This window comes from Pristiophorus japonicus, chromosome 15 (genome assembly GCF_044704955.1).
Source record: "Pristiophorus japonicus isolate sPriJap1 chromosome 15, sPriJap1.hap1, whole genome shotgun sequence".
Classification (NCBI taxonomy): domain Eukaryota; kingdom Metazoa; phylum Chordata; class Chondrichthyes; family Pristiophoridae; genus Pristiophorus; species Pristiophorus japonicus.
In genome coordinates this window covers 61,898,461-61,920,814 of record NC_091991.1, presented here as the reverse complement: position 1 = coordinate 61,920,814, position 22,354 = coordinate 61,898,461, and the positions used below count along the sequence as shown (strand labels likewise).

The 22,354-nt window shown below is 44.0% G+C and overlaps 1 protein-coding gene across 3 annotated transcripts in view; it reads left to right on the top strand.

Annotated features, from left to right (window-relative positions):
• The window catches only part of LOC139280807 (ELKS/Rab6-interacting/CAST family member 1-like), a 1,247,673-nt gene that overhangs the window by 130,772 nt on the left and 1,094,547 nt on the right, over positions 1 to 22,354 (top strand). For all 3 annotated transcript variants that reach the window (XM_070900522.1, XM_070900521.1, XM_070900523.1), the window contains one exon: positions 15,094 to 15,261. In XM_070900522.1, coding sequence (XP_070756623.1) covers positions 15,094 to 15,261 — 168 coding nt within the window. The remainder of the gene's footprint in view (positions 1 to 15,093; positions 15,262 to 22,354) is intronic.

Genomic DNA, 22,354 nt, shown 5'->3' with positions numbered 1-22,354 from the left:
CCCTCCTCCTCCTCCTCCTCTCCTATCCCCCTCCTCCTCCTCCTCCTCTCCTATCCTCCTCCTCTCCTCCTCCTCCTCCTCCTCCTCCTCCTCCTCCTCCTCCTCCTCCTATCCCCCTCCTCTCCTATCCCCCTCCTCTCCTATTCCCCTCCTCTCCTATTCCCCTCCTCCTCCTCCTCCTATCCCCCTCCTCCTCCTCCTCCTCCTCCTCCTCCTCCTCCTCCTCCTATCCCCCTCCTCCTCCTCCTCCTCCTCCTATCCCCCTCCTCCTCCTCCTCCTCCTCCTATCCCCCTCCTCCTCCTCCTCCTCCTCTCCTCCTCTCCTCCTCCTCCTCCTCCTCCTCCTCCTCCTCCTCCTCCTCCTCCTCCTCCTCCTCCTCCTCCTCCTCTCCTATCCCGTGGTAATGGGACAAGTAAAGAAACAAAAGATGGGTTGAAAGAAGCTGTAAATGGCGCCAGCAGAAATTATTGAAATTAATGAGTTCTGAAGGTTGTAAAGTGCCTAATCAAAAGATGAGGTGCTGTTCCTCGAGCTTCCATTGAGCTTCATTGGAACCATGTCGGTGGCTGAGGACAGAGAGGTCAGTGATATGGAGAATGAAAATGCTCTGTCTCTTGCTTAAAATATTTTGATATTTATGGCAGTATATAATTTGTTTTTTTATGCATTGGTTTAGTATTGAATGGACCAAAAAGGACCATGAAATGAATAATGTCCTCTTGGTTCTTCTGAAATTGGAAGTCTGAGTGGCATGGTTTCCTGATAGGTGCTTAAATTGAATATTAATTTTGGCACGTTTTGTTTAGATTTAATTTGATTGTTCAGTTGCACTATTCCGCAGTGAAAGTTGCATACCACTAGAGTGTGCTATGATACAATTTGGTTTTAAATCTTGCACGAGGATACATAGTTTTAAAGGTGCATTCACAATTGATTGGTTCAAATATGGAAGTTTACTACTTTGGATTAGCTGGTTAAGAAGGTGAGCAGCTGAGCTTTATGGACAGAGGGTCCTAGTTTTAATCCCCTATCGATGTTGAGTTAGCTGATCTCAACTGGGGCAGCATTATGAGTGCTGCCAAATTACTCTGGGCTAGGGAGGGTAAAATAGGGGTTGTTATTTCTCGTGACTATCCAGTGACTTTTGATTGAAAGAGTTCGTGAGTGGTGGTTGGGTGAAGCTAACCTTGCAATGTGCTGTGATGTCCTGTTCTGCGGATAGTTACTGTTTACGCTTGTACATGAAGAATGGCTCCTAAGGCATGGCACCAAATCATGCACAGCGTTCATGAAACAGTACCACAACAGGAATTAGTGCCTTCAGGAGAGAAACTTAGTGGGGGGGAAAAAAGGCTTGTAATTCGTGTCACTTTCTAAAAGAACAACCAAAAATGGGGGAAAATAGTTTCTTGTGTTCTTTTGAGAGATAGAGAATTCTGTTTTTATGAGTGCAAATAGCATTGTAGGGGAAATCCTTGGTCATGGTGGCATTAGTGTTACTGAATTAGTCAGTGTGAGACCACTCCATCAATATATCTGTAGTTGAGGTGACCACTTATGTGCTCTTGGACGAATGGTTGTCTCGCTACTGCTATTAATTTAGCTAATTCATTCTGTCAAGCTAATTAACTTACCAGGAGCTCTTAATATTTAAAGAATATTTTTTTTTTTAAATCAATAGTTCCCTCAATGTATTACACCAAGTTTAAGTACACAAAGCCTTGGGTTCCAATATAATTATAGTGAGCAAAACTGGGGATGGATGATAATGATAGGGGGTGAAATTCCACAATAGTTTCCATAGCCATGGAATTATTTGGGGCCCCTGTGTATAGCTGAAAAGAAAGATGTATTCTTCTCCCTCCCAGATTATTTTCTTTCTTTCCATGAAACATAACAATCCATTTTTCTTTTGTTTTGCCCCTTATTCATTGTGTTTACAGCTGTAGTTTCTATTAAAGTCCAACAACATCATTCTTACTCTCTGGGTGGGCCAGTGCTCCTGCCAGTAGCTGCTGAATAATGCTAGTCACTCACATTCACCAAGTTATTGTCCTGAGTCCAAAGAAGCTGCTTTCTCAAGCTCCTTAGCTGAAAATAATGGTTGAGCGAGGGGGGGAAAAAAAAAATATGGAAATATTTTTATTTTCTTAAGTATACCAGCTGAAAAAGTTTTTCTATATCTGGGGTTTGTTTACTCCTCTTGACCAAATGAACACTATATAATTGGAATCTGGTTATCAAGGCAGTGTTTTTTTTAATTTGTTCTGGGATATGGGCGTCGCTGGTAAGGTCAGCATTTATTGCCCATCCTTAATTGCCCTTGAGAAGATGGTGGTGAGCCACCTTCTTGAACCGCTGCCGTCCTTGTGGTGAAGGTTCTCCCACAGTGCTGGAGGGAGTTCCAGGATTTTGACCCAGCGACAATGAAGGAACAACAATATATTTCCAAGACAGGATGATATGTAACTTGGAAGGGAACTTGCAGGTGATGTGCACCCCTGCCCCTGATGCCATTGTCCTTCTAGGTGGTAGAGGTTGCGGGTTTAGGAGGTGCTGCTGAAGAAGCCGTGGCGAGTTGCTGCAATGCATCTTGCAGATGGTACACACTGCAGCCATGCTGCGCCAGTGGTGGAGGCAGTTAATGTTGAAGGTGATGGATGCCAATCCTGAATGGTGTCGAGCTTTTTGAGTGTTATTAGAACTGCACTCATCCAGGCAAGTGGAGAGAGTATTCCATTACACTCCTGACTTGTGCCTTGTCGATGATGGAAAGGATTTGGGGAGTCAGGAGGTAAGACACTCACCGCAGAATACCCAGCCTCTGACCCACTCTTGTTGTCACAGTATTTATGTGGCTGGTCCAGTTAAATTTCTGGTCAATGGTGACCCCCAGGATGTTGATGGTGGGGATTCGACGATGGTAATGCCGTTGAATATCAAGGGGAGGTGGTTAGACTCTCGTTTGTTGGAGATAGTTATTGTCTGGCTCTTGTGTGGTGCGAATGTTACTTGCCACTTATCAGCCCAAGCCCGAATGTCGTCCAGGTCTTGCTGCAGGCAGCCATGGACTGCTTCATTTTCTGAGGAGTTGCAAATGGAACTGAACGCTGCAATCATCAGCAAAAATCCCCATTTCTGATATTATGATGGAGGGAAGGTCATTGATGAAGTAGCTGCAGGTGGATGGGCCTCGGACACTGCCCTGAGGAACTCCTGCAGCGATGTCCTGGGGCTGGGATGATTGACCTCAACAACCATAACCATCTTCCTTTGTGCAAGGTATGATTCCAGCCAGTGGAAAGTTTTTTCCCTGATTCCCATTGACTTCAATTTTACTAGGGCTCCTTGATGCCACTCTCGGTCAAATGCTGCCTTGGTGTCAAGGACAGTCACTCTCTCCTCACCTCTGAAATTCAGCTCTTTTATCCATGTTTGGACCAAGGCTGCAGAGAATCATAGAATCTTATAAATATACAGCACGGAAGGAAGACATTTTGGCCCATTGTTTCCACGCCGGCCGACAAAGAGCTATCCAGCCTTAATCCTCTTTCCATTTATTGGTCCTTAGCCTTGTAGGTTATGGTATTTCAAGTGCACATACAAGTACTTTTAAAATGTGGCAAGGGTTTATGCCTCTGCCACCCTTTCAGGCAGTGAATTCCAGATCCCCACCACACTCTGGGTGAAAAAAATCCCCTCTAAACCTCCTACCAATTACTTTAAATATGTTTCCTCTGATTGTTGACCCCTCTGCTAAAGGAAATAGGACCTTCCTATCCACTCTAGGCCCCTCATAATTTTATACACCTCAATTAAAGTCTCCCCTCAGCCTTACAAAATAAAAATACTGTGGATGCTGGAATCTCAGTGGGTCAGGCAGCATATGTGGAGAGAAAGCAGAATTAACGTTTCGGGTCTATGTCCCTTCGTCAGAACTGGAATGTTCGGAAAGAACGCATACTTAACAAGCACTGAAAGAGGGAGGGAAAGAAAGAACAAAAGGAAAGGTCTGTGATAGGGTGGAAGACGGGAGAGATTAGAGAGACAGAAGAGATAATGCCAGGAGTTAGAAAAATATTAGTCAAGATAGGGTGTGAATGGCGGCATAATGACCAGCTGCCATTCGAGACAAGGAGAAAAAAAGAAACGGGCGCGGGGGGTCGGGCGGAGGGGTGGGTGGAGGAGATGGGGAAGGGAGCCAAGGATTGGCAGCAGTTACGCTCTGAAATTGTTGAACTCCTCTTGGCCTCCTCTGTTCCAAAGAAAACAAACCCAGCTTATCCAATCTTTCCTCAAAGCTAAAATTCTCCAGTCCTCGTAAATCTCCTCTGTACCCTCTCTAGTGCAATCACATCTTTCCTGTAATGTGGTGACCAGAACTGCATGCAGTACTCTAGATGCGGCCTAACTAGTGTTTTGTATAGTTCAAGCATAACCTCCTTGCTCTTGTATTCTGTGCCTCGCCTAATAAATGCAAGTATTCCATATTCATTCCTAACCACCTTATCTACTTGGTCTGCTACCTTCAGGGATCTATGGACATGCACTCCAGGTCCCTTTGTTCCTCTACACTTCAGTGTCCTACCATTTAATGTGTATTCCCTTGCCTTGTTAGCCCTCCCCAAATGCATTACCTCACACTTTTCTAGACTGTTTTGTCCATCTGACCAGTTCATTGATATCTTCCTGCAGTCTACAGCTTTCTTCTTCATTATCAACCACAGTCAATTTTTGTATCATCTGCAAATTTCTTAATCATACTCCCTACATTCAAGTCTAAATCATTGATATATACCACAAAAAGCAAGGGACATAGTCATGAGCCCTGCAGAACCCCACTGGAAACCGCCTTCCAGTCAGAAAAACACCCATCAATCATTACCCTTTGTTTTCTGCATCTGAGCCAATTTTAGATTCACCTTGCCACTTGGGCTTGTATTCCATGGGTTTTTACTTTCGTGACCAGTCTGCCATGTGGGACCTTATCAAAAGCCTTGCTAAAATCCATATACATTACATCAAACGCATTACCCTCATCGACCCTCCTTGTTACCTCCTCAAAAAATTCAATCGAGTTAGTTAGACTTGACCTTCCCCTAACAAATCCATGCTGATTGTCCTTGATTAATCCGTGTCTTTCTAAATGAAGATTTATCCTGTCCCTCAGAATTTTTTCCAATAATTTTCCTATCACCGAGGTTAGGCTGACTGGTTTGTAATTACTCGGTCTATCCCTTTCTCCCTTTTTTAAGCAAAGGTACAACATTAGCAGTTCTCTGGCATCACATCTGTGGCATTCTCACAGATGCATATATTACACTATCAAATTAGTCCCATTCTCCTGCTCCTTTCTCATAGCCCTGCAGATCCTTCCGATAAGTACAAATGGTTATGAATAATACTCTCAAGCATTCTCGAATGATGTTGGTTGTCCACCACTGCATCCAAAGGGAAACTGATGATCAGAGCCTCTGCTATTAACACTTTTGCTTCTGTTAACAATCTGGGATACATTTCATCCTGGCCTGGGTATTTATCCACTTTAAAAGCTGCTAAACCCCTTAATACCTTCTCACCATGTTTATTTCATCTAATATTTCACACTCCTCCTCCCTGATTTCAATGTCTGCATCGCCCCCCTCTTTTGTGAAAACAGACGCAAACTATTCATTAAAAACCATACCCAAGCCTTCCGCATCCACACACATTGGGCTAGAACCTCCACTTTTGAGCTTAGCGCCCAAAAATGGGTGTTATTTCCGGCGTGGACGTTAAAAAGAGTTTTCAGATTGCTGGCTTCTCGCCCATTCTCAAAACACCTAGTTTACATTTTTGAAAATGGGCGTTACCGTAAGCGATATCAAATGGGTGGTAGCGTTAAATTTTTCTGACCTTCTGCCATAAAGTGTGGCTGTCCTTAGCAACGGCATGGCATCGCTGCATTCCCGTGATTCTGCAGGTCAAGGTTCATCATGACATGTGCAGAAGAGGACAGAGAGAGGGAACTCCAAGGGACTGAAAGCGAGTGTGGCTGTGGTGTGTGCTTGTTTGGCTGTTGTGGGAGGAACGACGGAGATTCACCAGCAGCAAAAAGCCCACTAAGCACCAAGGACATAGTCGGCACTGAGTTTTTGTCCAACAAATAACATATAAAATGGAAGGGATGGAGGAGGCCCTGGAGCTGGTAGCCAGGAATTCTGTTGGCAGAGGGCTCCCAGTGGTCCCGGAGTACCGCACTGCACCCCAAGTGACGCACCCCCATTGGCAACCACACATGAGAGCCAGCAGCAACATCTTGCTTATGGCTCAGAGCATGCTCCCACCTCGGGACCGTCCTCTCCTGTATCCGTCCAAGCAGCATTTCGGCCGTCACCGCTGCCCCCCCCTCCCCCCCCCCCCCCCCAAATGAAGCATCGCCTGAGGACCTCCTCGGCTAGGCAGCTTGGAGTCAGGAGGGGAAGGGGTAGAGGTGGGTGGGGGGGTGGGTGGAGGGAGGGAGGGGAGGCGGGCGGTGGGTGGAGGGAGGGAGGGAGGATTGGTTTGTACAGAAATACTGATGATTTCAAACTAATGTTTGGTTTAAATGTTTTTTATTTACAAAACCTTGCAGCACATTGGCTCAGATGGCTGCACCATTATATGCTGGTGATGCCTAAACATCAAAGGGTATAATCACACTTAACTTCAATCAACTTAAACTTTAACTGTCACCAAGGTGATGCCCACCATTGATGTATGACTGCACATCCAGTGTGTTAGCCTTGTAAATAACACCAACGTTCTTTCAGGCAAAGCGAGTTCCTGACGTAAGGCTCTTGCAGCTATCATGCCACCATGGGCCCTTTCATGCGGTCTACAGTGGGGGCGGGGGCATGGCTTCAGCGTCAGGCTGATTGCCTGGGTCGATGTCAGCATCCGTCTCCTCGTCCTCCTCCTCTTCTCTCTGGTGAGGTGGACAGTCAGACTCATCAGGCAATTCTTGTCCCCTCCTGTTGTGTAGCATGGAGCAGACCACCGTGAATTGAGCTACCTGCTCAGGGTGGTATTGGAGCTTGCCTCCTGAGTGGTCCAGGCATTTGAAACGCTGCTTCAGCACTCCAATGGTTTTCTCAACGATATTGTGAGTTGCTCTGTGGCTCTCGTCGTATCGCTCGCCTCTCTGCCTCGGTGTGGGTGTCACACAGGAGGGTCATCAGCCAGATGGCGAGGCCATATCCTTTGTCCCCAAGCATCCAGCATTGACCTTGTGGCTGATTGTTAAACAAGTCAGATACAGTGCTCTCGCGCAGGATGTGCGCATCATGGATGCTGTCCGGAAATTGAGCATTCGCAGCCAGTATAATTTGTTGGTGGTCAACAACCAGCTGGACATTCAGGGAGTGGGATCCCTTGCGGTTCCTGAAAACCTCAGCATCCTGAAAAAGTGTCCGCATCGCGATGTACGAACAGTCTATTGCTCCCTGCACCTTGGGGAAGTTTGCAATTCTGGGGAATGCTAGAGTCCTCTCGCTCTGTGCCTCCCTGGTCATAGGGAAGCTGATCAAGTCACTCCTGCGTGCGTACAGGGGTTCAGTGACATATCTAATGCAGCGATGTGTGGCATGCTGAGAAAGTGCTCAAATGTCGCCATCTGTGGCCTGAAAAGAACCCAAGGCACAGAACGACAGTGCCGCGGTGACTTTGACCTCGACGGACAGTGCAGTTCTGATGGTGCAGGCAGGCTGTAGAACTGCCCTTATCAGCTGGCATACTTCAGTGATAACCTCTTTGTGGAAGCGCAATCTCCGAAGGCAGGTGATGTCGGGCAAGTCGAGGTAAGAATGCTTCTCCTTGTACTTGCGGGGGGTGTAACACCTGGTCCTCCTCATCTGTCTGTCACTTTGTTCATTGGGCACATAATGCAGTGCAGCGTTCCTTCGGCGATGTCGAGTCTGCTGCATGTATTTGGTCACCAAGAGAGGGTGAGAAAGGACAGGCCCCATTACAATAGTTCTCTCTTTTCCACCGATTGCACTCAAACAAGGAATGTCCCGACGAACACACTTCTTCAATTCCAATCGATCACAGTGTGGTCGAGATGTTTTTACAGATGTTCACATCAACTCCAACGATCTGCAGAGTACATCCAAACTCTGCCGTGGTTGAAGCACAGCTGCCTTTTTTTGAGCGAGCGATATTGTGGGCGAGATGTGTGCAAGGTGGTGAAATTGACGATGGGCGATCTCCATGGCCGCTAGTTTGGGTAAATATGCTCTTTACGACAGAAAACAGTCGCCGGGTGTTAATATTGAATCTCGCTGTTAATTCCGTGCGGAAAGTAACACTGGGTGATAGTATTGGCGTTGAAGTTGCCCATCCTGCTGATTCTACCCAAAAAAAGTGGGCAGGCGGTAATATTTTTTTTCGGCGTTAAGCACATGGGGAAAGTCACGCTCGGCAATAAGTTTCCGAAAAATGCCCAGCAGATTCCATTTTGTGCCTAATATGGGCATTATATGTCATTTCAGCAGTAAAATGCGCGTTGTGGGCATTAAGCAGGCAAAAAAAGTGGAGGTTCTAGCCCATTAACTTTCTGGTTTCTAACCGGCCCTATTCATTCCTAATCTGAGGAAGGACGTTCTTGCTATTGAGGGAGTGCAGCGAAGGTTCACCAGACTAATTCCAGGGATGGCTTGACTGTTATATGAGGAGAGACTGGATCAACTGGGTCTTTATTCACTGGAGTTTAGAAGGATGAGAGGGGATCTCATAGAAACATGTAAGATTCTAACGGGACGGGACAGGTTAGATACGGGTAGAATGTTCCCGATGTTGGGAAAGTCCAGAACCAGGGGACACAGTCTTAGGATAAGGGGTAGGCCATTTAGGACTGAGATGAGGAGAAAGCTCTTCACTCCAAGAGTTGTTAACCTGTGGAATTCCCTGCCGCAGAGAGTTGTTGATGCCAGTTCATTGGCTATATTCAAGAGGGAGTTAGATATGGCCCTTACGGCTAAAGGGATCAAGGGGTATGGAGAGAAAGCAGGAAAGGGGTACTGAGGGAATGATCAGCCATGATCTTATTGAATGGTGGTGCAGGCTCGAAGGGCCGAATGGCCTACTCCTGCATCTATTTTCTATGTTTCTTTAGTTATCTTCTTGCTCTTAATGTATTTATAAAACAGGTCTGTAATGAGGTCTAGAGACGAGTTGAGCTGAGCATATTTTGTCTGTTTTTTAATTATACCCCTGCTCCGAAAAATGTATGTAATATTGATTTAATACTTGTCTTTTAGTGGGAAATATCTGTGGTGGGCAATGGAATACATTTCTACTTTTGCATCTCATGTCAGTTTCAATTATTCCTATGTTGATTACAGCACAAGTTAGATGCAGAGTAAAGAGCTTTCCACTCAGTCCCAAGAATGCACCTTAACCTCCTTTCGAAAGCGAGTTCAGGTCGTGGGGATGCCACATCTCATTTGTACTGTGTTGTGTTTGGTAACAATGAGACAATTTTGCGTGCCCAAGATTTGCCTCTTTGGAAAAAGTTATGGCTGTTTTAAATGCGTGGGCCGAGGCAGTAGGTATGAGCCTAAACTATTGAGGCTACTCAATCTAAACTCTCCATGCACGCTCTCTTCCAAATTATCTACTGCCTTGTTCTCAGAGATTCATTTCGCACACAAGCTTCCTCACGTACACCCATGGCCTTAAAAATCATTACCTCTGAAATCTCGATTGGTAAGAAGCCCATCTCTGCCAACTTTTTCAAGCCTTCTAACTTTATTCTCCATCCTTGAGGAAGAAAAAAAATCCTAATTCTTTCACTGGAATTCATTGCTTCTCTCAACTTCCTGTCCTCTGGGAATCCACCTGCTACAAAACCATCTTCTTTCTTAACCTGCTCAGTAGCTGACTTGACTCTGCTTTCAATACTTTAGTTCCTGCCATATTTCCTGTATTGTCCCACTCTTGTGTACAGTCCAGTTGGCATCTAACTTGGGATCTCTAATCTGAGGACGTCAGGCTTCAGTACAAATTCTGCATGACTGGTCTTGTATCCACCTCTAGCTCAACCATCACAAACAATACTGCCTCTTCCTCTGTATGACTAATAATACTCCAAGAATATTGAGTGAATTCTTCTAAATATCTCATTAGCTTATTGAGTTCATGGTCTACAAAATTGGAGATCCAGAACATACTTCAGGTCTTCCAAAAATCTGTTGATTCTGGATCAATTCAAATTTTCAAGACTGAGATCAATGGATTTTTGTTCGGTAAGAGTATAGAAGGATGTGGAGAAAAGGTGGGTAACTGGAGTTGAGGTACGTTGACCATGATCTGGTTAAATGGCTCGAGGGGCTGAATGGCCTTTTCCTATCTAACCACTTCATCCTCCTGTTGTCCCACCACTCTCCAGAGTGTTCTATGAACTGAGACGATGTTCTTGTGTATCTCGTGTGAGTTTGTGCCCAGATTTAAAATTGAAATCTAACTGCGGTATATTGCACATTGGGCAATACATGGGATATCCATCAGATTTTCTGTCCCTTCTTAAAGGCAGAAGGTAACCTGCCATTAGACTAAAAGTACGTGGTCAAATTTATTTACGGGTTTAAAAAGTATATTGAGGCAATGAGACATATTGAAGAAGCACAATATATTCTTTTTAAGTCCTTAAATGGTTAATACAGTCCCCACCGCTTATTGCGGGCATGTTGGTGTTAGCACGATTTACCCGCTTTAAATAGTGGACAGTAAAAGTGTGAAGTGTCAAATAAAAACAGTATCATTAGCCAGTTTGGCTCCTGTACCCAGATTCCTTACTTTGCCGGCCCAAAGGTTTAAAGGACACAGCTGTTAAGCTGCTGGCTGTTGGACTAAAACCAGCTGATCACAGCGTACTACCTAACAACTAATATAGCTCCTTTTTGAGACCTCCACCACATTGGTCACCAAAGAGACCTAATGCCGAGCATTGGTGCTGTGCCGTTCTCAGTCACCAACAGAAAGGCAATTAAACCCAGGTGGTGCTTATGTACAAGGGACAATACTTTAACTCAGGTGAATAGTTAACAGTATTTAATTGCATTCCAACGAGTTGCGAAAAGCTTACGGAATTACCACAAATGTGTTCTAAGTGGTGCCTTTGTAATTGACAAAATGGCAAATGATTAGCGCCATTTGCTTGATGTAAGCGTGGACAGTGAGTGGTGGGGACTGTATATCCTTTTTAGAACGTGTTTAATATGGAATCTGATAAATTGCAAAACTTCTAGATGAGCAGTCAGATTTGTCCTTCATAGACCTTCGAGGTGAGGTGTGAATGGACGATATCAATTTCAGTTCACCCAGAGTTTGGATCTCTTGCCTGAACTAAAGCTAAGCAACTGGAGGTCTGATTTCTCTCATAGGACATCTTTCATTTTACAGCCATTTCGTTGAAGTACTCAAAGTTTAATAGATTGTACATCGAGTGAAGCATTCATGTCTGTGTATTGCTGTTTCCTCCATCTATTGCGTTAGATCAGTGTTGTCCATTGCGTTGGCTGCTTGCTACACGTGGCTAATTAAGAATACAGATGGGCTAATTGTATTTTAGATTGGAAAATAAAAAATGACTAATGACATCAAAGTTGGGCATGTTAATCTTTGTACTCTTTCGCATGACATATGCATGTGTACTTCAACCTTTTTGTGCATGTAGCAAAATGGTAAAAGCAGAAAGTTTGGGTGTTTGTAGATTGTTGAGTGCTTTACTTTGATTACTGAATGGTGGAACATGTTGTAAATATTCACAAGAAGTACCACTGCCTGTATTGTGAGTTTATGTAAGGTATTTTCGACTAAAACTTAGTGCACGTGGCTAAAACGATGTCACAGTAGCCACGCCTATGGCTAGTCAGTGTTTTCCATTGGGCAACACTGCCTGAGATGGAGTTTATGGGGTAGTATGATGTGAATTGAAACAATGAAGAAAATCCATTTTAGGATAGATGTTTTCTACTTAATACGATGACTAGGCCTGATTGCATGCAGCCAGTTACATACATTGATCACCTCCTTCCCAACTTTATCAGCGAATATTCGGACTTCTCTCGGCCACAGCTGGCTCAAACCAATTTTAAAACAAATCGAATTTATCTTAATGCTCTGAACTTGCAGAACATAAAAAATGTAAACCACATCTTCTGTTACATTTTGGGCGACTTACCAATGCTGTTTGTTCATGTTGTTTACAAAAGACAGCTTCCGTAGGCAAACTTGTGTTACCTATGAACTGAAACGCGATCTTGTGTGTAAGATATATTAGACCACAGAGTGAACATTAAGTAATCTTTTTGAACTGAGAAAACACCACATTGACAGACTTGTGTTGCTCAACCAGAATTATTAATTGATATTTATTGTAATAAGTAATTCAGTAACAAATATAGATCAGATATCAATAAACTAACATTCACAGGTACATTAATCTGTTCTTTGAGTCCAACATAACAAATCATTGAGATTTTTAGAGTCCTTTTAACATAATTCTTTGAGATTTATGGCCATACATGGGGCTCCAGGCACTATGGAGTTCTATCTCATTGCTGCACCGTGAAGCTGAGCAGATAAATCAGAGATAACTGCTTGCCCTAGCAGGACGCCCCGATGGAACAGGAATCACAATTAGCTCAAGTCTGTTAGCACGTATTCTTTGACATCTGTCTGATAGGAATTCTGCGAAGGATAACTTAGCAGAGATCAAAGCTCTGTTACCGTCAGCTTGGTTCAGTTAGCATTCACACCTCCTGAGTTTAAATGCTCTGAGTTCAAGCTCCACTCCTAACGTGAGTACATAATGTAGACTTGCACTTGAGTGCAGTACTGAGAGGATGATAAAACTAGGCTCAGTCAGCTTCAACGAAGATTTAAAAAAATTACTTGCTGCTATTCAAAGAGTAGCAAGGTACCCTGGCAAGCATTCCTCCCTTGACCAACCAAAAATACATTTATTTGCCTAGGTGATGTTGGTAACTGATCTGGGAAAAATAAACTATCAGATATAAATCTGTTTGGAACATCCTGAAGAGATGAACGCTTTCCTCTGCCTGCGCGTGCCCTCCTGCCTCTTCAAAATGCTCTTCAAAAACAGCAGCCAAAGGGCCTACACGTCCAATCCTTGGACTGCTGGTCCCAAAGAAAAAAGAATTTGATGTTTTTGGTCCTCTGAACTTGCTGCCTATCCTTCTCCAATCAAAGAAGGGCAGGGTGCAAAGCTTAAGCCCCACTTCTTCTGAATGCTCTTCTGTTCAGGGAGGAAAATAAGGTCAGTAGGCTGATTACTCTCCCTTTTTCTCCCCTTTGAGCCTGGGAACTGAGCATTTGCCAGGCGCATTAGCCAACAATATCATATTTTAAGTCTTTTATATATATCTTCAATATCCTCCTCTTCAAATATACATTATATTTCCCTTCAAAGTCATTATAATTTGAAGTAGTGACAACTGAACTGAAATATATTTACATGCTTGAACAGACGTTACAAAGCTAGTCATTATGTTGGTGTTTTACACACTCAAATCTTGTTCTTGGAAAGCATGCTATAAAAAATTAGTGCTTTCAGGCTTATCTACTGTAACAGAACCCCATTTTTTTAACTAACTCCTTTTAATATAAAAATTAAATACTGAGGCCCCTATGTTCGCCATGATTGGGTGCTGTTTTTTTGGCGTGAAATCCTCCTTTTGCAACTTTTGTGTGTCGCCAGCGCCAGTTTTCTTTATTTTTTGCCGCCTGATGACGTAATAACTGGATCGGGTGCCGTTTTTGGCCATTTTTTCACAGTTAAGTGATTTTCCCCATGTGTGATTTAAAAAAAAAAAATTTAAACATTTTTTTGAGCATGGCGCACAGTGGCCAAAAGCACTGCAAAAAAAAACCTTCTGTTAACTTAAGAAAATCGGAGCGGCGCACAAAATGATATTGGAGCGAGGCAAAAGAAGAGAAATTAAAATACAAATGCATGATTATTTTTTCACGGGGAACTCTGAAATTGGGGCAAGGGAAGAAGATTTTTCAGAGGGAACTATTTCATGGACCTTCATCTGTTGACCCACCCCCTGCAACCCCGGGCCGAAAGAACTGCTCCCTCCCGCTGCAGTCGCTGGCCGAAAGGACCCGCTGCAACCCCAGGCTGAAAGGACACGCTCCCCCACTATAACTCCGGCCAGAAAGGACTGCTTCTCCCCAGCTGTACCCGCTGCAACCCCGGCCCCAATGGCACTCCCGCTCCCGGTCCTGCTGCAATCCTGGGCCATGGAACTTCAACTCGCGGGGGGAGCAGGACCGGGAGCGAGGCGGGGTCGGGGGGGGCATTTGGCCTGGGGTTGCAGTGGGAGAGCAGTCCTTTCTGGTCGGGGTTGCGGTGGGGGAGCGGGCTTCAGCTTGCTTCAGCTGTGGCTGTGTCTCTGGTTGCCCTGGCAACCTCAGCTTTTCGTACATGTCCACAGAGTTTTTTGGCGTACACTTGAAGCTCCGCCTCCAGAATTAACTTTGGGTAACCCTGTGGCAAAATTAAATTTTAGTTTGGGGAAAGTTGCGATGCTTTTTTTAGGCGCAATCGGGCAAAAAAAATCATACGTTATTGTATGCGGGCGCAAAAAATTGGGAAAGTGGAAAATAGGGGCCAATAATGCCTGTTATGAATTGCATGGTATGCAAGACATCCCCTTTTTGATATTGACCCACATGTCAAAAGTGCCATCTAAACCCCAAACAAGGAATTTCATAAAAATGTGCAACTGTAGAAAAGTCATTGTTGATGAGTACTGGACGTATAACCTCAGCTATGTAATGTCAGATGTGTTGGATTATGTGAAAGTTGTTTGTACTTGGTGAAATAAAAACATGCCAATTAGAAAGATGTATCTTTTGGAATATGCACAACAAAAGATCTTTGTTAAAACAAATTTACAAACCTGCATAATCCTCTTGCTCAGTTGTCATAGTTATGATATTAACTGCAGAGCAGATAAATTATTTTCATGATGCATTGGCATTTGTGGCAGGTAGACGCGAGACACCATGGAATAACGTAGTCATTGCTGTGTTTCTCTCAGGTGGATGCACTGCGTCTGCGGCTTGAAGAAAAGGAAAGCATGTTAAATAAGAAGTCTAAGCAGATGCAGGAGATGGCTGAGGAGAAGGGAACCCTGGCTGGAGAGATCCGTGATCTGAAGGACATGATGGAAGTCAAAGAGCGTAAAGTCATTGTCTTGCAGAAGAAGGTGAGTAAACGATTTAAAATGGTTGGAAAGCTGGAATTTTGGGAGGGCATATTTTGTTTTTATGGATTATACAATATGAAACAGATTGTTTGCTGGTTTGTTGAAATGCATAATAAAATAGGGTTGTTATGAGTGTGCTGAACGGTGGCAGCATTGTCCAAGTGATTCTGCTTTTTGCATTTTTTTTAAACACTGCTCTCCACATTGTACATCTTTTAGTGAGTGGGAATAGTTTTAATACCTCCAGAATTGTGCTGCATTTACCTAATGGGCCGTTGCCAATGGTACCACTTGCATTAGCAGCAGTGCTGTAAGGTAAATGAGGCAAGAGCAGGAATGCTACAAGTCATTCTCTGTGGCAGCTTTTTAGCAGCAGAGGTAGCATGAATCGAGTTCATGTAGCCAAATTTGCTGACGATACAAAGATGGGAGGAAAAGCAATGTGTGTAGGAGGACATGAAAAATCTGCAAAAGGACATAGACAGGCTAAGTGAGTGGGCAAAAATTTGGCAGATGGTGTATAATGTTGGGAAGTGTGAAGTCATGCACTTTGGCAGAAAAAAAATCAAGAGCAAGTTATTATTTAAATGGAGAAAGATTGCAAAGTGCTGCAGTAGAGCGAGACCTGGGGGTACTTGTACATGAAACACAAATAGTATGCAGGTACAGCAAGTAATCAGGAAGGCCAATGGTATCTTGGCCTTTATTGCAAAGGGGATGGAGTATAAAAGCAGGGAAGTCTTACTACAGCTCTATAAGGTATTGGTGAGGCCAAACCTGGAATACTGTGTGCAGTTTTGGTTTCCATATTTACAAAAGGATATACTTGCTTTGGAGGCAGTTCAGAGAAGGTTCACTAGGTTGATTCCGGAGATGAGGGGGTTGACTTATGAGGAAAGGTCGAGTAGGTTGGGCCTCTACTCATTGGAATTCAGAAGAATGAGAGGTGATCTTATCGAAACGTATAAGATTATGAGGGGGCTTGACAAGGTGGATGCAGAGAGGATGTTTCCACTGATGGGGGAGACTAGAACTAGAGGGCACGATCTTGGAACAAGGGGCTGCCCATTTAAAACAGAGATGAGGAGAAATTTCTTCTCTCAGGGAGTTGTAAATCTGTGGAATTGGCTGCCTCAGAGCTGTGGAAGCTGGGACATTGAATAAATTTAAGTCAGAAATAGACAGTTTCTTAAACAACAAGGGTTTATGGGGAGCAGGCGGGGAAGTGGAGCTGAGTCCATGATCAGATCAGCCATGATCTTACTGAATGGCGGAGCAGGCTCGAGGGGCCTTATGGCCTACTCCTGTTCCTATTTCTTATGTTCTTATGTTCTCATCCGACAAGGGCTTTCCCCTCAAATGGGAGAGGTTTCCTGGTTTCGGAGAGTGGGAACAGGAAAACTGACATGGATGAGAGAAAGATTTTTTACCATTCAGCTAGAGAAGCTTATTGAATCTGATGCCATGATATCTGCAAGCTAGACTGTTCTTTTTATCGAGGGTGATATCATAAATATAGGTGGTAACCTCTGTGTAGAGATGTGTGGGCAGGAAGACATGTTTAAAGTAGAACTTCAGAAATACTGATAATCTCAACACAGTGGTCTTTCACTTCATTCTTTAATAACTTCACTGCATGTTTTAGCAATGCTTTTATTATGCTTGTACAGAATTGAGAGCAGCAGGCCATGCACCAAGCCAGAGAAGGACACACAGCCTCACTCATTCAGACCTCCAAGCCCTCCTGAAGAGGATTGAAGGCCGGATGAACAGACTCCTTGGTGTGGGTGTCACCAAGCCACCCTAAATTATCACTTGTTCCACCTGAAAGAGGGGTGGCACAGCAACACTTATTCGATTAACCCTTCACAATTCACTCTATAGTTAAGAAGGACTCAAACTTGGCATCTTGCACTGTGGATACCCAGTCCCCTCACAGCAATTACTTAGATGCACAACTCTAAACCCCATCCTCACTTTACTACCCTTGTACTACCATATTTCTTTCTTCACTACTCTCTCGTCACTTGGCACACACTCATCAACTGCTACCTTGACCCTCATTCACTGTAACTTGTTAACGCACAATGCCCACCAAAGGCAGACTACCAGAGGGCCATTCCCATGGCGATACTTCCGCTGTGAACAGCTGATCCTTGCAGCTGGTTTGTTTCATTGTACTGTGCGAAATTACCCCAGGTGCAGCAGCGGTCCAAATGTAGAAAATTTGGAGCTGCTTCGCTACTGGCTCTCACTATGACATATTTAAATGAGGCCAGTGACAACTCGGGTGGATTGTGGAAACTCTGGAAAAGCCATTTCAAAGTGGAAATTAGGTGGAAGTAGCTTCTATCTGAATTTCGTTGCAGAAGAAGTTGCCTACACTGTTCCGACATGGTAGGTGCACCAGAAATGACCAGGAAATTCACTGCCTATGGTTCTAGGAAATAGATTTGTTACAGATGATTTTCCTCCCGTAGATCCATACATGACTCTTAGTCCATATTTATCTGGTGCTTTTTTATTCCTCTTTTGGAGTGAGCTCATGTTTTATTTCTTGAAAATGTCAAGCTTATTGGCACGTATTATTTTTATGCTTCTTATTTTAAGTAGATATTAATTTTGCATCTAAATGGTGACTCCAAGAACTCTGATGTGCAGTAAGTCTGGTCAAGGTGTTTTTGTTACTTGCAACCTTTTGGTTACCTCCTTATTTGTAATTTTTAGCCGCCTTAATATTTCTTAGTCTCTCTAGAAAATCTATTGGGAAGATAGCCCATAGTTTTTCATTTGACAAAGAAAAAGCAAAAAACTGCAGATGCTGGAAATGTGAAACAATGACAGAAAATGCTGGTAACACTCTCTAGGTCAATTAGCATTAGTGGGGAGAACTCCAGTTTTGACAAAGGGTCCACAATCCTGAAGCATTAACTTGTCTGTTCTCTCCACAAATGTTAACCGATCTGCTGAGTGTTTCCAGCATTTTTTGTTTTTTTTGTTACTGACACACACAAGTTGTTTATGATGTCTGGCATCCCTTGATCACTCAGGGCCCCTATTGTTTCCCTGACCACCTGGTTGGTACAAATCTATATTACATTAAAAAATCTTTCCTCTATGCACACTTCCTTTCATTGGGGTTGCAACCTTGTAATGTACACTACATACAAAGGCCCCAAGTTTCCACATGATTTGCTCCTGATTTTTAGGAGCAACTGGTGTAGAACGGAGTATCTTAGAAATCGGAATTCTCCACATTTAGTTTGCTCCAGTTCTAGTCAGGTAGAACAGTTTCACTTTGGAACAGAATTCTTTTTTCAAAAGGGGGCGTGTCCGGCCACTTACACCTGATTTCAAAGTTTCGTGAGTGAAAACTTACTCCAAACTAACTTAGAATGGAGTAAGTGAAGATTTTTGTACGCTCGAAAAAACCTTGTCTACACTTTAGAAAATCAGGCCTAGGTTACAAATTAGACGTAGGGAACGAGGTGGGAGGTGGGAGTGGGGGGAAGGGAAGTCATTAAATTTTACAATCAATCCTTAATTATACTTATACAAATATTATACAAATAAATCCAACCTGAATAAAAATTTATAAGCAAAGAAAAGATTAAATAAACCATGTTCCTACCTGTGTGAAAGTGCTTCAGGCAGGCCTTTCATGTTGGAGACAGGCAGCGGTGTGGCGTCAGTGTCTCGACGGCAGCGGCAGCAAGCTTCGAGCTGAGCTGCAGTGCTTGAGGCAGGCCTTCATTCTCTTCGTGGCTGGCCGCGAAGAAGCAGCACTGGACGGACCCGAGGCCATTCGGCCATGAGATAGCAGCGGTGTCAGTGGCTGGCCGGCAGGCGAAGAATCAACGCAGGACACACGCAGCTCATTAAGGTTCTTGCGGCCATTCGGCCACGCTTTAGGAGCGGCGTCAGTGCTGGCCGGCAGCCAAAGAATCAGTAGCGGACGGACATGAGGCCATTCGGCCATAGGATATCAGCGGCGTCAGTGGCTGGCCGGCAGCTGAAGATACAGCAGCAGCCATCGAGCTGTGAGGGGAACTGAGGCCATTTGGACAGGGAGAGGCAGCCACATCGACAGTTTTATATTTAAATTTGCAGAATGGGTGCTGCATTGTCAACACCACGTATTATTTCAAAGTTGAATTGGCACTCTTATTTCTCCAAACACACAGTCCTTAATTTGCATGCACCAATGCAGCACCGGTTCTGCAAGTTTAGCAGTGAAAAGCTGAACTCACTGATTTCAGCATGTGATTTATTCAGCAGTGCTGCTAAAAGCACTCCCTCACACACAGAAATATCAAAAAAAAATTAAATTACAAGCCTTTGCAGGGGTCCAAGAAACAAATCTTCACTTTCTCTGCAGTATATTAAAAAATGGCCGGATGCCAATGTTTGTGTGAGACTGCGCGTGCGCGCACGCTCCAACGCGCACGCGCAGGGTTGCCGGCACCACGAAGGCTAATTTAAATTGTACCCGCCCTCTGCTGCTAAGAAAATCGGCGCGAGTGTTAGGCTGCGCCCCCTGCTGCGAAGAGCGTGCCAAACAGGCGCCCAGCTCGGAGGTGCGCCGTTTTCACCGCGGCACGAAACTTGGGCCCAATATTTTACTAAATTCACTGCTCAAAAAACCTTGGTATCACTATAATACCAGTTAAATGAATCATAGAATGGTTACAGCACAGAAGAAAGCCAGTCGGCCCATCAAGCCTGTGCCAGCTCTCTGCAAGAGCATCTCAGCTAGCCCCACTCCCCCGCCCTTTCCCCGTAGCCCTGTATTTTTTTTTGCATAGTTGTATTGCGTACACCCTTTTTATCTAACATAATTCTTTCCTTTGTCGTCATTTCACTGGCTTTTCGACCAAATTTCAGCTGCCAATGAGGCATGCTGTTACTGTTGGCTTGCATTAAGGTTTCCTCTAAATAGTTAAAATTACCAAACAGTTATAGGATGGAAAATGTCTCTCAGTTGAAAGGTAAAAATTGAACTGAATGCTTCTGACAATGTTACAAATTGCACTTTTAATCTCCAGTATGCGTTGTTGTCTCATTATCAGAGTCTTTTTTTATTCAGTTGCTGCATTGCATACTTCTGCCAGTTCTTTGTGCTCAATCCTTAGTTTAATCTCCAGCATGCATTTACTGTATGAATTTATTGGGGATTTATTTTCTGTTTAGTGTGTGTACACTAGGGTGTGCTATTGAATAGGTTTGGTTTTATATTAATGTGATGAAAGCTTTTTAAAACTGTAGCACCATGCTTTTGCCAGATTTTAAAACATTTTTGCTTGTGTGAAAAGATGTTTTTTTGTTTTCTTTATTTAAAAAACCCCAGAATGTGACATTGCTGAAACCCTGGTCCATTTTGTTCAAGTTAATGCATCAATTACCTCAGTGCCACATTGGAATTCCCAAAATAAGATGTCATGGACTAGAAAGATACAGTGGGGAAATGAATAAATAAAGTCCAGGATCTTCACCACAGAAGGGTGAAACATTGAAAAGACAGTCCCCTCAAGCTGCCACTAGATAGAGAGGCTTATCAGTTTCCTTATCTGATATCTGGTCAGACTAGGGAGATTCGATGACAACAACAACAACTTGTATTTATATAGCACCTTTAAAGTGGTGAAACGTTCCATGGCACTTCACATGAGTATTATGCGATTTAAAAATTTGACACCGAGCCGCATAAGTAGAAATTACTGCAGGAAGAGGTATGTTTTAAGGAGCATCTTGAAGGAGGAAAGAAAGGGAGAGGTGTTCGAGGTTGGGGTCTAGGCACTCATAGGCAGTCCCTCAAAAAGGATGACTTGCTTCCACGTCAAAAAACGATGAGTTCACAGGTGTTTCTATGAAGGACCTGAACTACATTCTGAAGGGTGGAAAATGCCTGTGCATGGATTTTTTTAAGGTGTGGTGGCCATTGCACACCAACTACCACATGGGCTTGACAGAGCTAGGTCTTGATCCAGTGGCAAGGATTATCAAGACGACTGGAGGCCAGCTCTGCTGCACGGACCTAGTGCGCACACATATCACAGTGTGGGCTGGCCCGTGCTGCCCCTGGGCCCCTGGCCCTGAACTTATGCCTCCCCTGGGCCCCGATCACGTCCCTCTACAGTCTCTCGCCACAACCTCGCCGCTCCTGCTGTATCTGTCCACGCTCCAATCACCGACTTGGACCTTGATGACATCACTCTTCACTGCCGTCTCCCTCCTGCACCAGCTCGCGCTGCTCCCTGGAGTGGTATGCCTCCACGCCGTTCCTTTTATGGCCCCGACCTGCCGCTGGTGTTCTCACGCAGGTCGGGGCCTCCACGCTGCTCTAGGCAAGAGAAGGCACGGCCACCAATGGAGAGCAGAATTAGAGGGATGGGAGGGTGCTTGTGGGACTGGAGGAGATTAGAGATAGGGAGGGGCGAGGCCATGGAAGGATTTGAAAATAAGGATGAGAATTTTTTAAAGCAGAAATTTGTCAGATTAGTCTACTTTTTCTGCATCTTATTGTCCCTTCGTTGAACAAGTTATTTTTTGTATTGCACAGACACATTAACTACCTCTTGTTTTTTTGTGGACCTTACAATTACTGTACTCTGTCTCACTCCCCTGCTTGTTCCTCATAGCCCTGCATGTTTTATCCCTTTTAAAGTATAAATCCAATTCCCTTTTGAACGTTACTATTGAATCTACTTTCACCACCCCTTCAGGCAGTGCATTCCAGATCATCATAGGTAAGTGAGAAAAACATTCTCCTCCTCTCCCCTTTGGTTCTTCCAATTATCTTAAATCTGTACCCTCCTGCCAGTGAAAAGTTTCTCCTAATTAACTCTATTAAAACTCCTCATAATTTTAAACACCTAGATTAAATCTCCCTTTTAACCTTCTCTGCTCGACGGAGAACAATTCCAGCTTCTCTCCTCTCGCCACATAATTGAAGTCCCTCATCCACGGTATAATTCTGATAAATCTCCTTTGCACACTCTCCAAGACCTTGACATCCTTCCTAAACTGTACTCTGCCTCTATTTATAAAGCCAAAGATCCCATATGTTTTTTTTAAACCGCCTTATCAACTTGTC